The sequence below is a fragment of the Herpailurus yagouaroundi genome, unplaced genomic scaffold (assembly GCF_014898765.1).
Source record: "Herpailurus yagouaroundi ecotype Mexico unplaced genomic scaffold, PumYag 28, whole genome shotgun sequence".
NCBI lineage: Eukaryota > Metazoa > Chordata > Mammalia > Carnivora > Felidae > Herpailurus > Herpailurus yagouaroundi.
This window is the reverse complement of record NW_024412376.1, coordinates 116,032,263-116,050,748: the sequence shown is the minus strand read 5'-3', so window position 1 is coordinate 116,050,748 and position 18,486 is coordinate 116,032,263. Positions and strand designations below refer to the sequence as shown.

The following is an 18,486-nucleotide window of genomic DNA, read 5'->3' as shown; positions in this document are numbered from 1 at the left end:
AGGCTCCAGCCTCTGAGCTGGCAGCACAGAGCCCTATGAGGGGTTTGAACCCATGAACCATGAGATCACGACCTGAGCCGAAGTCAGCCACTTAACCGACTGAACCATCCAGGAGCCCTTAGGATATGAAGTCTGATAGCACCCTGGAAAGAAGACTAAATTTTTTGAGGGTGCCGGAGAATGGAAGGACAAAAATTGTTGGTTGGCATTTTTCAAAGACAGAGAGATAGCCTTATAAAATCTCCAGGTTTTGGGTTGAGACCTAGAAGAGTTACACCCTAGGAACAATGATGAAGCAGGAGTAGATCTGTCTTTATAGGTGCTAGAGCTCAGCCTGAGATCATTTCAATCATCAATTGGATTAAGATGACCTAGACCAAATAACGTCATTAGTCCTTCTGCAGGAAAATAAGTCACTTTGAAAAGAAGTTAATATCATTCTATGCCTCAAGTTATCTTTAGAAGTTTTTCATACACATTTTTCTGCACTAGGTCAGAAATGTAAGGGTGTAACAGGAGTAAGGACATGTAATCAGGAGCGCCTGGGTGGCTCAGTCAGTTAAGCGTCTGACTTCAGCTCAGGTCATGATCTCACGGTCCGGGAGTTCGAGCCCTGCGTTGGGCTCTGGGCTGATGGCTCAGAGCCTGGAGCCTGCTTCGGATTCTGTGTCTCCCTCTCTCTCTGCCCCTCCCCCGTTCATGCTCTGTCTCTCTCTGTCTCAAAAATAAATAAACGTTAAAAAAAATTTAATAAAAAAAAATGTAATCAAATCCAAAGAAACAGCAGATTCGAAACAGATAAACTGAATATCCACATAACAGAATTATCAGACACATACATTTAAAAAATGATCTTTGTATGTTCAAAGAAATAAAAACCAAAGTTGAGAATTTTAGCAGATAGTTGAAACCTCTGAGAAGAAAAATATGGAAATGGGTATGTGTCCCAGGAGAATACAAACAGAATAATGGAAAACCAACTGTTAAAGAGATTATGATAATTTTCAAATGAAATATTTATACAAAACAGAAGACTCGGGTTACACTCTAAACCCAAAGCGGGATAAACAGAAACAATCATAACCGTATCATTTTCCGACAGTGATAATCAAACAAAAGACAAATTTCATATGAGCCAGAGAAAAGGCACATTAATTTCAGAAGACTGTAGTGGACTTTTAGAAACAAGGGAGTCAAATATCAAAATAATGAAATTTTGTGAAATGAAGACAAATATAACTGCCAATATGGAATTATTTTTTCCCGTAAAAAGTATTTTCCAGAATAAATGTTAAATGGATATATTTAGAATGAATATGACAGAACTAGAATAAATTACTAAAGATATTCTTCAGGAAGAATGATAATGATCACAGTTATAAGAGCAGCATTAGAGGTACTAACTAAATTACAGTGAAACTGATAAATCTAAATAAATATTGGCCATATAATATTATAGTAGTTGGGGTTTGCTTGGGTGGCTCAGTTGGTTAAGTGTCCAACTTTGGCTAAAGTCATGAACTCATGGTTTGGGAGTTCAAGCCTCCTGTTAGGCCCTATGCTGACAGCTAAGAACCTGGAGCCTGCTTCTGATTCTGTATCTCCCTCTCTCTCTGCTCTTCACCCCTTAGCACTCTGTTTCTCTCTCTCTGTCTCTCAAAAATAAATAAACATTAAAAATTTTAAAAATATTTATAGTTGTGGATTTTTACTTAAAAGTACCTAGAAAATTAAAATATATCACAACAATAGAAGATGAGTCAGGAAGAGCTCAAATATCATAAAGTCATTCAATTATCTATGAAATATCTTCACATCAGCAAACCTAAATTCAACAATGTATATGAGTGTTCAATATCTTAAAGATATACATTATAATCTCTTGGGTAACCAGTAGAGTTAGTAAAAAAGAAACCAAAATAACAGGGAGGCTAATAGACAATAAAGTATGACAATTAATTCCAAATGGAGCAAGGAAGATCAAAACAAAACAAAAGGATTGTAGAACACATGAAGCAAATTGAAAGAAAATATTGTTTGGTGATAAAATTCAATATCTTTTATAATAAAAATAGACTATGATTAAAATGTAAAACATTAAACTATTATACCACTAGAAGAAAACATAGAAGAAAGCTCCCAGACCTAGGGCAAGACAAAGGGTTCTTTCCTATGACAGCAAAGACAAGATCTTTAAATCATTGACAACTTAAACTGCATTAAAATTGAAAACATTTTGCAAAGAAAAAGAAAATCTCATTAAGGGACTGAAAAGACAAACTAAAAACTGAAAATATTTGCAAGACACTTAGCAAAGGACTTTATCTAGAATATAAAAGATAATTTTGAAACTCAAAAGTATGTGCTAAATAAATGAAAACTTATGTTTATACACATACCTACACAAAGATAGATAACAGCTTTATTTGTAAGAGCTAAATATTGGAAGCACCCAAATGTCCATCAGTGGGTGAATAAACAAACTACTACATTCATATAACCAAATACTACTCAAAATAAAAAAAACTGAGTATTGATATATGCAACAGATAGAATGGATCCCAAAGGCACTATACTTAGAGAAAATTAAACATCAATCTAACAAAAGAACCTGTTTAATTCTGTTTATAGCATTTGACACATGACAAACATATAGAAATGAAAAACAGGTCAGTAGTTGCTCCAGGTTAGGGAAAAGAGTGTGTAAACATAGAGGGATAATATGAGAGAGTTCCTTGTGGCAATGGAACAATTCTGTATCTGATTGTGGTTTTAGATACTTGAATCTTCCCAAGAGATAAATTACACAGAAGTATAGGCACAGACACGAATGAACTTAAAAATGGTGACAAGTGAATTTGATATTTAGTTAATCGGATCTATATAATGAGGATTATTATATTAATCTTTTATCCTAAGTCTTTCAATAAGTTCAATGAGGCAAATATTTTCTCAATAATCTGTGACAGCACACTCTTACTTGATGAAAAATATTATTAAAATCTTAATTTTGACCTTGTAAAGAGACTGTTTCTAAAAAAAAACAAAAAACAAAAACAAAACCCAACCCTATGATAATGCCTTTATTATAGGAGCACATTTTAATGTTTTAAAAATGTGTAAGAATGTTAGGTGCAGTAAAATATTGCTTTTATTGTATAATTTACTTGATATAAAGTGGGTGTGATTGCAATGTAATGTGTATATTTTTAGCATTTAATAGGACTGACTCATTTGGAGCAAAAGATTATGTGAACCATAGGGTTGATTTAAAAATATTCATCCTATTTCCAGAGTTCTCTTTGTCACCTAAATGACTTTCCCTTCAAATAAGCTATAATTTTCTAGTACAATTGTCCTAGAATTCCACCTTAGCACTTTCTCTGCTTAGTGCTTATCCAAATGATGCAGCTGGAATTTTTAATGAACTCACCATTAATGCCACTCGGCTTGACACAACTTCTGTAGACAGAATTCCCTTTTCATCATAAATGTGGACAAAGACTATGAATATTTTAACCTTTGAAGATCAGAATCTGCTTGTCTAAAATCTCCTTTAGTAAAGGTCTGTTGACAACACATTTAAGTATTAAACCCTTTGCTTACATAATGCATGCATTAATAGGTTCTTTTATAAATATTATACTTCACAAGGATTCAGAATATTCTAAACAGTGTTTTTGTACAACAAATTAGTACTCAAAGCTGAATCAACAAACTTTGGAAACTAAAGCAACTATTTAACCAATAACACTAAAATATAAATAATGATCTAAATTTAGGAATAATATATATTAAAGGAGAGATTGTTAGAAAAGCAAAAGATGTGACAATATTGTAAATAATAAATGCAAACTTGAATTTCTCTATTTGAGGATTAATAATAATGAATAAATTGTCCTGTGTTTGGAATAATTTTGAAAATTGAATGAGCACTGCCGTCCAGATGGAGGAGAACTTGGTGAATTCAGAACCACAAGTGTCAACATTGGTTCAATTAGTACTGCAGATGGTTCCACGTTAGTGAAGCTGGGAAATACTACACTAATTTGTGGAATTAAGGCAGAATTTGCAGCACCACCAACGGATGCCCCTGATAAAGGATATGTTGTTCCTAATGTGGATCTACCACGTCTGTGTTCCTCGAGATTGCGGTCGGGACCTCCTGGGCAAGAGGCCCAAGTGGCTAGCCAGTTCATTGCAGATGTCATTGAAACACAGATAATTCAGAAGGAGGACTTATGCATTTCTCCAGGAAAGCTTTCTTGGGTGCTGTACTGTGATATCATTTGCCTTGACTATGATGGGAACATCTTGGATGCCTGTACATTTGCTTTGTTAGCAGCTTTAAAAAAGTGTACAGCTACCAGAAGTTACTATAAATGAAGAAACTGCCTTAGCAGAAGTTAATTTAAAGAAGAAAAGTTTGGGGCACCTGGGTGGCGCAGTCGGTTAAGCGTCCGACTTCAGCCAGGTCACGATCTCGCGGTCCGGGAGTTCGAGCCCTGCGTCAGGCTCTGGGCTGATGGCTTGGAGCCTGGAGCCTGTTTCCGATTCTGTGTCTCCCTCTCTCTCTGCCCCTCCCCCGTTCATGCTCTGTCTCTCTCTGTCCCAAAAATAAATAAATGTTGAAAAAAAAAATTTAAAAAAAAATTAAAAAAAAAGAAGAAAAGTTATGTGAATATTAGAACTCATCCAGTTGCAACTTCTTTTGCTGTATTTGATGACACTCTGCTCATAGTTGACCCTACTGGAGAGAAGGAACATCTGGCAACTAGAACCTTAACAGTAGTAATGGATGAGGAAGGAAAAAACTATGTTGTCTTCACAAATCAGGTGGAAGTGGGCTGAATGGAGCTAAACTTCCAGACTGTATGAGCCGAGTGGTTAGCAGACACAAAGAGGTAAAAAAGCTAATGGATGAAGTAATTAAGACTATGAAACCCAAATAAACAACCACCACATTTTGAAAACGTATTTGTAAAAACTGTATTTGTTACACTGTGCACAAACCTTTTATACTAAATAAATATCAAACTACATTCTTCTGGAAAAAAAAAGAATGTTTAACTCTAAAGGGAAAACTAAAGCACTGCCGATGATAATGTTGAATGTTGAATGTTGATTGTTGATCATGGTAAAAAGGAAAGCTATCTTAATACAGAAAATATTAAAAATGCAGTCACATCACAAATATGGAATAGAGTGTAATCAGAAAACCTTTAAAATTCTAAAAAATATAAAATAATTGAATAGAAAAATAGAATGATTGTACTATTCTTTATATATCAGTATCAAAATTATTTATCAAATTAACTCTTTTACTGCCTCTGTCACTAAATATCCCTAGTATTTCCTCTTACTACTGAAGCTATTCCATCTATCTATTCCACTACTCATCAATAGTTCAATGCTTGTGAACTAGTGCTAAAGTATGTTCTCTGTTTCTTAGTCCTACATGTCTTTAAAATGTTTTTTTAGGGGCACCTGGGTGGCTCAGTTGGCTAAGTGTCTGACTTTGGCTAGGGTCATGATCTCGCTGTTTGCAAGTTTGAGCCCAGAGTCAGGCACTGTGCTGACAGCTTACTCAGAGCCTGGAGCCTGCTCCAGATTCTGTCTTCCTTTCTCTCTGCCCCTCCCCCACTCATACTCTGTCTGTCTCTGTCTCTCAAAAAATAAACAATTAAACATTTTTTAAAATTTTTAATGTGTTTTTTTTTTTTTTTTTATTTTTGAGAGAGACAGAGACAGAGTGTGTGGAGAGGGGAGGGTCAGAGAGAGAGGGAGACACAGAATCTGAAGCAGGCTCGAGGCTCTGAGCTGTCAGCACAGAGCCTGATGTGGGAATGGAACCCACGAGTGTAAAATCATGACCTGAGCTGAACAAAGTCGTATGCTTAACTGACTGAGCCAACCAGGCACTCCAGTTCTACATGTCTTTTAATGTAGTTTTCATTCGTATAATGCCATTGGATTCAGCTGCCACCACTTTGAAAGCTCCTCCTTCAAGGAGAACCAAAAGTGTGCCACAATCTCCTAACTCAAAGATGTCTCATTACTTCATTCTGATTTTCCAAAATGTCTTCCCCTTGCCTTAGAACATTTTTTATTGAATATCCTATCTCCTCTCTTTCCAATATCAAAAGTCATGGGGCGCCTGGGTGGCGCAGTCGGTTAAGCGTCCGACTTCAGCCAGGTCACGATCTCGCGGTCCGGGAGTTCGAGCCCCGCGTCAGGCTCTGGGCTGATGGCTCGGAGCCTGGAGCCTGTTTCCGATTCTGTGTCTCCCTCTCTCTCTGCCCCTCCCCCGTTCATGCTCTGTCTCTCTCTGTCCCAAAAATAAATAAAAAAGGTTGAAAAAAAAAATTAAAAAAAAAAAGTCTTCATATCCCCAGGTTCCTAGAAGGAAGAGCCAAAGAAACACCATTTGACTAACAGCATAGAGGAAGCAGAAATAGGGCCATCAGTCCTAGGGTAGATTGACACTTAAAAAAAGAATTTGCCCTCGTTTTTCCAATCAAGTATTTCCATTGCTCTAATTCTTGTGTAAAATTTTGGCCACTAATTCTAGTAAGCATGGAAAACTTAATGTACTATTCAGTATAGTATTTAGTTTCATTATGAATTTATTTAATAACAATTGTCCTATCAAAATGTGGGACATGCATATTGTATTTTAAAATGATACTTACTGTAGTCCAACTGACCTGTTGACCTAGGTCTGTAAAATAGAGAGTGACAATGGAGGAAGTTGCAATGCTTTGAATGGTTATGTAGTCCTTCAAAAAGGGCCCACCTTAAATAATAAGGAAATAGTAATTTAATACAATTTCAAGGTATAGTCATTTAAAAAAACACATTTTTTAATGTGAAACATGTAAAAGCAAAGGATAAATTATACATAGAAATTTCAATGTATTATGAATATATAAAGTAAAATAAAATGTGAACAAACCCATTTTATAAGCGATATCAGCAATTTTTCAAATGTTCAGTGGTTTCCCACCTCTACCTAAACAAAGTTCAGACCACCATCTGCCACTATCCTGTTGTGTTCTGAGAAACTGTAATATTAGACAGTATCATAATTATATCTAATACAAGGTATTTTTATAGTATAATTTAGGTATCAGTAGACGTAGATGTCAACTGTTCTCTAAATGCTTTTATTATATGATAAATTAGTTAGGGTGAATACATTTTAGTGGTCATCGCAAAGCACTAGTGGAGTGACATGATATGTTTTAGAAGATCTCTATGGATGCTGTGTGGAAACCAGGAGGAAGGGCAAGCAAGATTACTTAGGAGGAATTCAAATTCATCATGCAGGGGACTTTTTTTTTATCTTTATTTTTGAGAGAGAGAGAGAAAGAGAGAGAGAGAGAGAGAGAGAGAGAGAGAGAGAGAGAATGAGTGGGGGAGGGGCAGAGAGAGAGGGAGACAGAATCTGAAGCAGCCTCCAGGCTCTGAGCTGTCAACACAGAATCCAATGCGGAGCTTGAACCCATGAAGTGCAAGATCATGACCTGAGCCAAAGTCGGATGCTTAATTGACTGAGCCACCCAGGTGCCCCATGCAGGGGACTTTATGGATTAAGATGGCACTGATAGAAATGTTAAAAATGCATCAATTTTAGATCTGTTTTGAACATAGAGCAGGTTCAACTTGAGAGGAGAGTATATCAGTGAAATAAAGACAGCTCTTAGATTTTGGCCTGAGCATTTAGGTGCATTATAATTTGGGGGTAGAAATTAAGATTTACGTTAGGGCATGTTAAGTGTGTGATATTTATTAGACATTCAAGTAGGAGCTGTCAAATAAGCAGTTGGATAAGTATGTCTGTAGATATTTGAAAGTCATTAACATTTAAAGCCACGCTGCTTGATGAGATTATTTATGTATTCAGTTTGGAAAAAGAATGGAAACTAAGACAGGTTTCTAGCATTCCAGGCTTTCAAAGTAGTAACAGAAACATACAGCAAAGATTACTTGGAGTTTCTCATGAAATAGGAGGAAAATAAACAGAACTGATGTCTTAGAAGACATGTAAAGGAAATGTTCCCTTCTTAATAATAGACACTAGATAAGTCTGGCATGTGTGTACTAAAAGATATATACAAAGATATTCTTATTAGAATTATTTATAATTGCAAAACAATTGCAAAGACTTAAATGTTCATAAAAAGATAATGGTAAATATAATTTATTTTATTCAAAGATGTACTATACAGAAAATACACTAGAGCTAGACTAATCTCATAAGTATAATGCAATTATTATTGCCATTGTTGTTGTTTTGTTTATATTATTATTTATGCTAGTCTATTTGTGATTTATATTATCCTCAGTCATGGAAAAGTGTTATTTCATTCTCTTTTTTGCAAGACACATTGAATGTTAATTTATGACTATTTTAGATTATTTTCAGAATCCAATACATTGATTTGTAATTACAGGTATCTTAAAGTAAGATAAAATATATAATTGATATATACTAATTTTGAATATTGTATTTGATAAATCCAATATGAATACAATAGGCTATCATTCCCTTGATCAGGTTATGTTATGTGGCTTCATAAGAGAGATTATTCAAGTGAGTCTGAGTTAATCATGTATTATTTAAATCTACATGAATAGATAAGAGAAAGGAATTCAGGTTCAAAGTACTAGAGTACTAGGAATAAAGTACTAGAAAGATTTCTGGAATGAAGATGGAGAGGGCCACATGGCAAGAATGCAAATAGTCTCTAGGAACTGAAATGGCCTATAGGATGTAACAACTAGCCAGGAAATAGGAACCTCTGTCATACAACCACAAAACAACGTGAATTCTTCAAACAAGAATGAAGATGGAAATAGAATTTTCTAGAAGTCTTGAGATGAGAATTCAGCTCAACCAATACCTTGATCAGCTTTGTGATATTCTGAGCAGAGAAGCCAGCCATACTGTATCTTCAAGCTAATAAATGAGTGTTAATTTTAATTTGTTACACAGCAGTAGGAATTTAATGCAACATAGATCAAGGTAAAGACTGGTATAAAAATGGTCAATAATATCTTGACAATCATGTATGACAACAAGAAATGTTAATTGGAACAAAAGAATATGATAGCCTTGTAACACCAAAAAAAATGCTGAAAACATCTTTACAACATACATCTATGTATTGTCACCTTTGAGGAGGGGATTCATTTCCACTCCTGTATCACTTGATGACTTCAAGGAACAGAGCATTGGCATATTTTTTATTATTTTTATTTTTTATTGGCATATTTTTAAAATGTTGTCCCATCAATATGACATTTGAATAGAAGGAATCGAGAAAATCCAGGAATATCATTAATAATGCGACTCAGACTAAGTAATCCAGGAACTTTGCCCCTGGCCTTCTATGTCTATGTATGTTTTCCAAAGGGAGAGGAATATGTAGGGCCAAGAAAATATGCCTAAAACAGGAGCTGATGCTGTCTGTATCATGTTTCAGCATATATCATGCTTCAGCCACTTAAGGCCCCTGAATTTCCTGCCCAAATTAATTTAAACAAATCATCTTTCTTGGGCATTTCTTCCCAAAGTGGACCAGAATCTAGGGTATGTACCTAGGGGTTTTTCAAAGCTGTTGTATAAAGGGTGTGGATGATTGGAGCCAGCAATGGGAAGGACAGGGCTAACTCTTCACCTCTCTATTGTAGAAATCCAATAATTTTAAGGCTTGGAAATTTAACTCTGTGCTTCCAGAACATTATTAAGTATATTAATCAAGGTAAGAAGAGAGAACACATTTTAGTTACCAATTTGTATGACAGATTTATTACAGAAATCAGAGTTCTTTACCATTCCCATATCTGCACCATTTGCAATATGAGTTTTAGTATCTCTTATTAAGACTTGGTGTCCATTTCCCCACTTCCTTGAATATAGGTTAGCCTAGTCACTCACTTTAGCTAACAATGTAGGGCAAAGATCATGTGACACTTCCAAGCCTGGGCCTAAACAGTCCTTGAGTTCTTGTATTCATTTGTTTGTACCCCTGATTCCACCATGAGAACAAGCTCATAATATTCCACTGAAGCCTGAGAAACCACATAGAGTAGAGAGGATTTGATTGGCTGAAGTTATGACCAACCTAGACCAGACAGTCACCAAGAACCTACCAGCTGACGACAGCTGATTGAGTGAACCTACACAAGTAAGGCCAAGTCCAGCTCAGCTCAGCACAACCCCCAAGCTAAATAAATATTTGCTCTTTTGCCCACAAAAAGCAATGTTTATTATTTTCTTTAGTTTTTATGGTGTCTTTTGTGTGATGAAACTGTAAAAGACTAAATTTACACGATGTCATTGCTCACAGTACAAGTATTCTGACAAATATATTCTAGCAGGAAATATAGGTAAATATTGAGGACCTGCTTTGTTTCAGTGTTAAGTTTTATTTCCTTAATACTAATAGCTATAACATCAATCAGCTATAACTGATTGATAAAGCATCTACCATATGCCAACCATGATAGTGCTTTATAAACATAATCTTATTCAACACTTATAAAACAAAAACCAAACCATAAGTTTGGTTCTTTATTAGCTCCCCTTTACAAAAGAAAAGATCCTATAGATAGTTAAATAAAAGGTTTAAAATTCTGCATTACTTCAAACAACTTCTTTCTACCATATCTTGCTTAGCCTGCTAAATTAATTGACTCTTTTTTTCAAATATGACAGCATACTTTTATTCAAGGACACTTAATGGCTATATTTCATTTAGATTATACCCTGTAAATGTATGTGAGGAGAAATCAAGTAAATACATGTGAGGAGAAAGTAAAAAGTCACATTCACCAGGAAGGTTGAACTAACAGAAATTCCAATTCCTTATAGTGTTCTTCAAACTGAGTTATATTTTACATTGATGCCTGTGGCATTCTAGAGTTATCATTATATACTAGTCAAGTTCAGAAAACAATATCACTATATAATTTTATATTACTTAACATCTATGTGTTGAACTACATTTATATGCTCAGCATATATTAGGCTCTGCAGAGGCAAAAATAAACAAGATAATGAGTCTTCTCTTTTAGACTCTAGGAATTTGTCTTGGACATTTGAGCTTGGAAGAATTTGGGACCATCAGGAAAGTGTGCCTTCCAAGAATACCATGTATTCCTATGTTTTCAGCATAGAGGTTTCAAAGAAAGGTGTAATATCTAAGAAACAATGAAAGCAAACACGACAGCTTAGATCCAAAGAAATAATCATTTGTCCTTGAGTAATGGTAATATGAGAGAAAAGATGGCCTGAATATTAGCAAAAGTACAAGGAAGAAAAAAAGAAGGCCGTTCATTACAGTGTAAAATAATTAGAGATTGAAATTCCTTAACAGATGTGTATTGTAGATTTATTATAATTGACTTCAAGTAAGTATTTTCTAAAACTTATAACAGCTCTTCTTGAACAAGTCCAAATTTAAGATCAAGTTGATGTAATGTTAATTACAATGATTCTTAAGAGAGCTAACTTTTAAGTGTATCTATTTATAAATTTTCTGAATGGAAAATAGGATTTGACAGTTTGAGAAACTTGAGGCTTAATACTGGATATAATATTTTCCCCAAAATTAATTCATTTCTGCTCCTCATTACCTCATTTATTTTGCTTTAAGTAGAAAATAAGAGAAAGAAAGAAAGAAAAAGAAAAAAAGAAAGAGAGAAAAAGAAATTGCTGGCCAGTATCCCTGAGAACCTATTAGGAGGTAGTAGGATGAGAGAAAAAAGCAGTAAAACTTTTCGAGATAGAAAGATGTTAGTTCAGATCCTGCATCCAATGCATGTTGACAGTGAATATGTGAAAATTATCTTCTTGAGACTAAAATTCCTCATCCATAAAAATGGAGCACTAGCTTATTGGGAGAATCAATTGATATAATTGATTTACTGCACTTATTACAATGCCTGTCATTTAGTAAGTGATAAATAAATATTAGCTATTGATGAGAGAAAAGGGATTCCAAATTAAATAAATAGATCAATGAAATTTGATTCTTACCTCGTTCTAGCTGCAGGCCAACTCTAGAAGGGTACCACTTCGGACCTGTTCAATGAAAAATAATAGCATTTAGTTGTCAACACAAGTGTCAACACAGTTTAAAATCCAATAGTTTCTTTGGATAAATACTTAGAGTGCAATCGCTGGGTCATAGGGTAGTTCTATTTTTAACTTTTTTGAGGAAACTTCATATTGTTCTCCAGAGTGGCTGCATCAGTTTGCATTCCCACCAACAGTGCAAGGAGGATTCCCATTTCTCCACATCTTCAGCAACACCTGTTGTTTCTTGTGTTGTTAATTTTAGCCATTCTGAGTGGTGTGCAGTGATATCTCATTGTGGTTTTGATTTGCATTTCTCTGATGATGAGTGATGTTGAGCATCTTTTCAAATGTCTGTTAGCCATCTCGATGTCTTCTTTGGAAAAATGTCTATTCACGTCTTCTGACCATTTTTCATTTGGATTATTCATCTTTGGGTGTTGAGTTTGATAAGTTCTTTACATATTTTGAATACAAATCCTTTATCAGATATGTTATTTGCAAATATCTTCTCCCATTCCACTGGTTTCCTTTTAGTTTTGTTGATTGTTTCCTTCCCTGTGCAATTTTTTATCTTGATGAAGTCCCAGTAGTTCATTATTGCTTTTGTTTCTTTTGACTCAGGAGACATATCCAGAAAGAAGTTGCTACAGCTAATGTCAAAGAGGTTACTGCCCGTGTTCTTCTCGGATTTTCACGGTTTCAGGTTATCACATTTACATCTTTAACTCTATGATCCAGAAATTGCATCACTAGGTATTTGCCCAAAGTATACACGAGTACTAATTCAAAGGGATACATGGATATGTTATATATAACAGCATTGTCTACTATAGTCAGATTATGGAAACAGCCCAAGTGTCCATCAACTGATGAATGGGTAAAGAAGAAGTAGTATATACATACAATGGAATATTACTCAACCATAAAAAGAATAAAATATTTCCATTTGCAGCAATGTGGATGGAGCTAAAGAGTATCATGCTAAGTAAAATAAGTCAGTCAGAGAAAGGCAAATACCATATAACTTCACTCCTATGTAGAATTTAACAAACAAAACAATCATAAGCTAAAATAAAGGGAGGCAAAGCAAGCAACAGACTTGTTAACTATAAATAACAAACTGATGGTTGCCAGGGAGGAGGGGGAGTAGAGTGATGAGTTAAATAGATGATGAGGATTAAGGAGTGTACTTGTAGTGATGAGTACCAGCTGTTGTATGGAAGTGTTGAATCACTAAATTGTATATGTCAATCTAATATTACACCAAATGCTAACTAAATGGAATTTAAATGGAGTTTTTAAAAATGAATAATGCAACTAAAAATGGGCAGAAGACATGAATAGGCATCACCCCCTCCCCCAATAAATCTAATAGTTTCTATTGAACAGCAGATTCGATCTTAGGAAGTGCATAAAGAAGTTATCCAGTGTCATAAATGGAGATAGTAGTTACTCTTGCAGTGTGATGATGAGCAGTAGTGGATAGTTCTGGAAGAAAGCATGATGTGAGCCTTATGGGTGATAATTTTCTGTTTTTCAATTTAAGAACTGGCTACATAGATGTGTTCAATTTGTCGACCTGTACCAAGGTATATGACATAGAATTTATGCACTTTTAAGTGAGTTATTCTTCAACAAAATGCTTCAGCATCTTCATTTGACACTAAAGAACTTTGATCTCATTAATTTTTTAACACTTTTTTTTAACATTTATTCATTTTTGAGAGTGAGAGAGACAGAGCATGAGCAGGGGATGGGCAGAGAGAGAGAGGGAGACACAGAATCCGAAACAGGCTCTGAGTTGTCAACACAGGGCCTGACGTGGGGCTCGAACTCACGGACTGCAAGATCATGACCTGAGATAAAGTTGGATGCTTAACCAAATGAGCCACCCAGGAACCCCAAATTAAATTTTTAAAAAAATATTGGCACCTGAAAGTGGGTTATTTTCTTTATCAAGAGTAAAGCACACAATTGGAATAATATGTATTATTGACTTTTAATAATTATGGGCCTATTGATCATAACAGAACATCACTTTAATTTAGTATCTTCTCCTACTACTGTTAGGAATAAATACAGTTTACTAAAGAATTCTACCTGGATAAGGAAATCAAAGCATACTTACTATACACAGCCACAATGGAAAAATTGGCTCATAATTACCAGAATATAATTATTTTCTCTTAAAATGAATTCTGTTATTATTTTAAAGTTTGTATTGAAAATTTAATTCTTAACTTTAATATCCAATGTTAAGCAAATTAACTTGATTTGTAATAAATTAACAGAAGAATATTGACAAAGGAACATTCCACATTGCTCTTTTGTTTTCAAAACATTAAAGGTGGCAGTAAGAGTGATGATAATGTAACATAACTAGACTACTGCAATAAATTTTATCTAAATTTACTGTAAAAGACAATTTATACATGTACATTATCTTGGACAAATAATTCATATGTCAAAAATTATAATCAAGTGTTTAAAATTATTTAGAATTATATTTAAACCAAACTTAGTAATAGCATGACAAATAAGCAGGCACAAAATTTAACTTTGGCATTTGATTTTTTTAAATTAGAAAATATGCAGATAAAGACACTTTCTTTTTTTTGTATTTACTAATACAATTATTATTTGTATAGGCACTTGTTCTGGAATGTGTATTAACATTATTTGCTGAAAAGTCTTTTAAAATATTTACTTTTATTACTGTTAGTGAAAATCTGCTGTCAAAGAAGATATGATGCAAATGCATACAGCAGAGGTTTCTATAAGTTTAAATGAATTTCCAATATGGGTATTGGAGAAAATACAAAGCTAATGGGAATCCATTTATATTGAACATTAGTCATTGAGCACCTATGATGGGTGAACATAAGCTGTCAATTTCTGTCCATTTTAATAATATTCACAAGAAACACTGCTTTCGATAGTTATTTCATGATGCCTCCTATGGTGGAAATGCAAAATTATCATTTGAAGCCCATAGATATGTCTATGATCTAGATGAGTGAATAATGGTTGAATCCACAAAGATTGATCAGAGAAGTTAGAAGCTCTAAACTCTTTCAGGGAAATCCATGTCCTCCCAAGTCTCTCAGCATGGATAAACTATAAAACTACTTATGAAATAAACTTGGCATTTATAGGTTATAACCTTTGAACATTGTGTCCTAGTGAAAAAGTTATTAACTGTTTATATAAGTCTTTAGATTAGTTTCAGTCACCTTTTCAAAGAGCAAAGCATACATTTGCTGAAATGTTCTGTGCTTATTGTGGTGAGGTGGAATAGCAGAGGTTCGAAGAATGGCAGAAAAAGACAGTTTATAAACATAAATTATAAAGAACATATGTTGCATAAGGATTTTTAGCATGGATGAATAGTCTAAAATATTATTTGTAATGTATCAGTACATTGAAGAGACAACTGGCATAGAGATGAGTTACAACAACATAAGAGATCTAATGCATCTGTGTGTCTAAAGTTGTCAAGATATATAACTTGATTTACGTAAATTTTTTCGTATTTTAGCCATGACTTACAGTTCTTTCCTTGATAATTGAAAGTGTTTATATCACTAATGGATTAACATTCTAAATGAGTAATATATATAATTTGATATATATGTAGTTCAGTATGTAATTAAAATATACTTATTTTAATATACTTATTAAATATACTTATTTTAATAAGGTAGTGTTTTCCAAACTGCTGGTTGTGGCCCATTAGTAATATGGAAAAAAGGAATCAGTATTATTCTTAGCATTACAAAAAGAAATAGAATAGAATAGAATAGAATAGAATAGAATAGAATAGAGTAAGTAGAGATGGATCATCATGACACTGAATAAAATATATTGGAATAAACTCTAAATAGGTTAAGTATTACTTCATGAACTTTCATTCAATATTTTAAATTTTGTAAATACATTGCATTTTTATAAGACCAATAAGAATTTCACATTTGATTCATAGTCAAAAAGTTTTGAAATCCAAGAATCTAAAAGATTTCAATTTCCTAAATTAATTTCTATTTGTATACAGCATTCACATAGAAAGAAAAACAAGTGATTGAATTAAATTCCATAAGATTAAACAGATTCAAAGTATTTGATTATTTTACTTCTTCAAAAATATTTTTAAATTTGCATTATTAAGAAGAACAATAATACAAATTATATAGGATATATATCACATAAAATATGTCATCAGCCATATTCACTCAAGTAATATGTGCCTGATGCCTGCCTTTGCTTTCTTGTAATGTAAGACTGTGTTACTTGCCATCATTTTTATTATGATTTAAATTCCTCTTGTTGGATGTTGTTCAACAGTATAAAAATGCTCCACTTGTATTTTTAGAGGTACAATTTTATTTTATTTTATTTTTTTAAAGATTCCTTTTTTTTAAGTTTATTTATTTATTTTGAGAGAGAGCAAGTGAGAGCAAGCTAGGGGCAGAGGGAGAGAGGGAGAGGAGAGACTCCCAAGCAGACTCCATGCTGTCAGCCCAGAGCCCAATGTGGGACTCATACTTATGAACCTCAAGATCATGACCTGACCCAAAACCAAGAGTCAGACACTTACCTGACTGAGCCACTCAGGTGCCTCTAGAGGTACAATTTTAAAAATTGGTAATAGATAAGTGAAATGTTTGCTTCTTGACCTGCTAGTAGAAACCACTCTATCTTTGTATATATGAAAATATAGAGCCAATTAATAGGTCATACAGACTAAAGCATACATCAAGTTATTAGCATGGTATAGTTTGAAAGATGTTAAAAATTATTATTGATAGTTCTTGATTACAGATGGTATTAAATATTTAACTGAATTTATATTATTGCTGAAGGAAGAGAAATTTAGAAGAAAAATGACTGGGAGGATTTTTCAGAAATACTAAGTATCCTTCATGACCTAGAACACTTATGTCCTCACTTATGACCCTAGGTAAAACCTCAGCCTTACTCCTACTCTTTTCTTGATTTCACCAGTATCACTAGGAAGAAGTCCTGAGAACAGTTTAGAATTAAGGGAATTTAATTCAAGTAATGAAACCTCCATAGTAGACCATAGAGACTTCTGGGAATGGAGAAAATGGTGATCAATTTTTGTTGTTTACATCCTGGTTTCTTTGTGGTTGGTGTTGTGAGATGGTACAAAGAATAAATAGAAGCAGAATATAATACTGAGAAGTATGCTATTCAGAGCTGGCTTTGTTCAAGAGTTTAGTGCAAGGAAGATATAGGTCTACAAGTTTCTACTTGGTTCAGTTTAATTCCTCAAGATTCCAAAACTGGATGTAGACAATAATAAGCAAATTTGACAAGCTGGTTCACTGTGACCTGCCACCAGATACACATGTGGTGATCAATGCCAATCTTGGAGATGACAGTTCCAGAGAGTTAGAAGAAAAGAAGGTTCATTTTCAAATAATTGATATATGCAAGTTATTATAAAGTAGATTCTAAGTAGTCTGAAAAATAATGAAACCTGTCAACAAAACCTTTAGGTAATAAGCCTCAAGAAAATGTAGCATTATTTTTTTAAGTAATCTCTATGATAAGGGTAGCACTTGAATTCACAACGCCAAGATGAAGAGTCACATCCTGTACCAATTGAGCCAGCCAGGTGCTCTAAGACAACATAGCATTATAAATTAAAGTGAATCAACTGTTCTTTGTAGTAACCCATTTGAAAGAAAGAGTAAATTGTATGTGTATATGATTATACTATATAATACACTATGCAATATATGTATATATGTTTGTATAATTTATGGTTGTTTATATAAATAGAAGCTTATTTGACAAATATGAATAAACTTTATAGAAATCAAATTTATCAGAGGCACCTGGGTGCCTCAATTGGTTGATCATCAGACTTTTGATTTAGGCTTAGGTCATGATCTCACAATTTGTGGGATTGAGCCCTGCATAGGGTTCTGCACAGATAAGAGTGGAGCCTACTTGGGATTCTCTTTCTCCCTCTCTCTCTGCCCCTCCCTGACTTGTGCATGTGCTTTCTCTCTCTCTTTGTGTCTGTCTCTGTCTCTGTCTCTCTCTCTCTCAAAATAAATAAATAAACTTTAAAAAGAAAGAAATCAAATTTATCACCAACTCATTCTTGGTAATAAAAAATAATGGAATGATAGTATAGCCAATTAGACCAGGGAGAAGAGAGAATTAGTCATTTGGAATATGGACCAGAGGAAATTACTCAGAAAGTAAAAAACATGAAAGGATTAATCAAATATGAAAAGCAGATTAAAAGACTAGGGGCTATGGGGCACCTCGGGGGCTCAGTCGGTTAAGCATCCTACTTTGGCTCAGGTCATGATCTTGTGGTTTGTGAATTCAAGCCCTGCATCATGCTCTGTGCTGACAGGTTG

General features: G+C 34.0%; 1 protein-coding gene and 1 pseudogene across 1 annotated transcript in view; one reads left to right on the top strand and one right to left on the bottom strand.

The window, feature by feature from the left end:
• TECRL (trans-2,3-enoyl-CoA reductase like) overlaps nt 1-18,486 on the bottom strand; it is a 98,273-nt gene that overhangs the window by 31,947 nt on the left and 47,840 nt on the right. The window contains exons 3-4 of the mRNA XM_040482290.1: nt 12,047-12,091; nt 6,693-6,796 (exon numbers count right to left, since the gene is read on the bottom strand). Coding sequence (XP_040338224.1) covers nt 6,693-6,796; nt 12,047-12,091 — 149 coding nt within the window. The remainder of the gene's footprint in view (nt 1-6,692; nt 6,797-12,046; nt 12,092-18,486) is intronic.
• On the top strand, nt 3,922-4,851 carry LOC121039894 (exosome complex component RRP43-like; annotated as a pseudogene).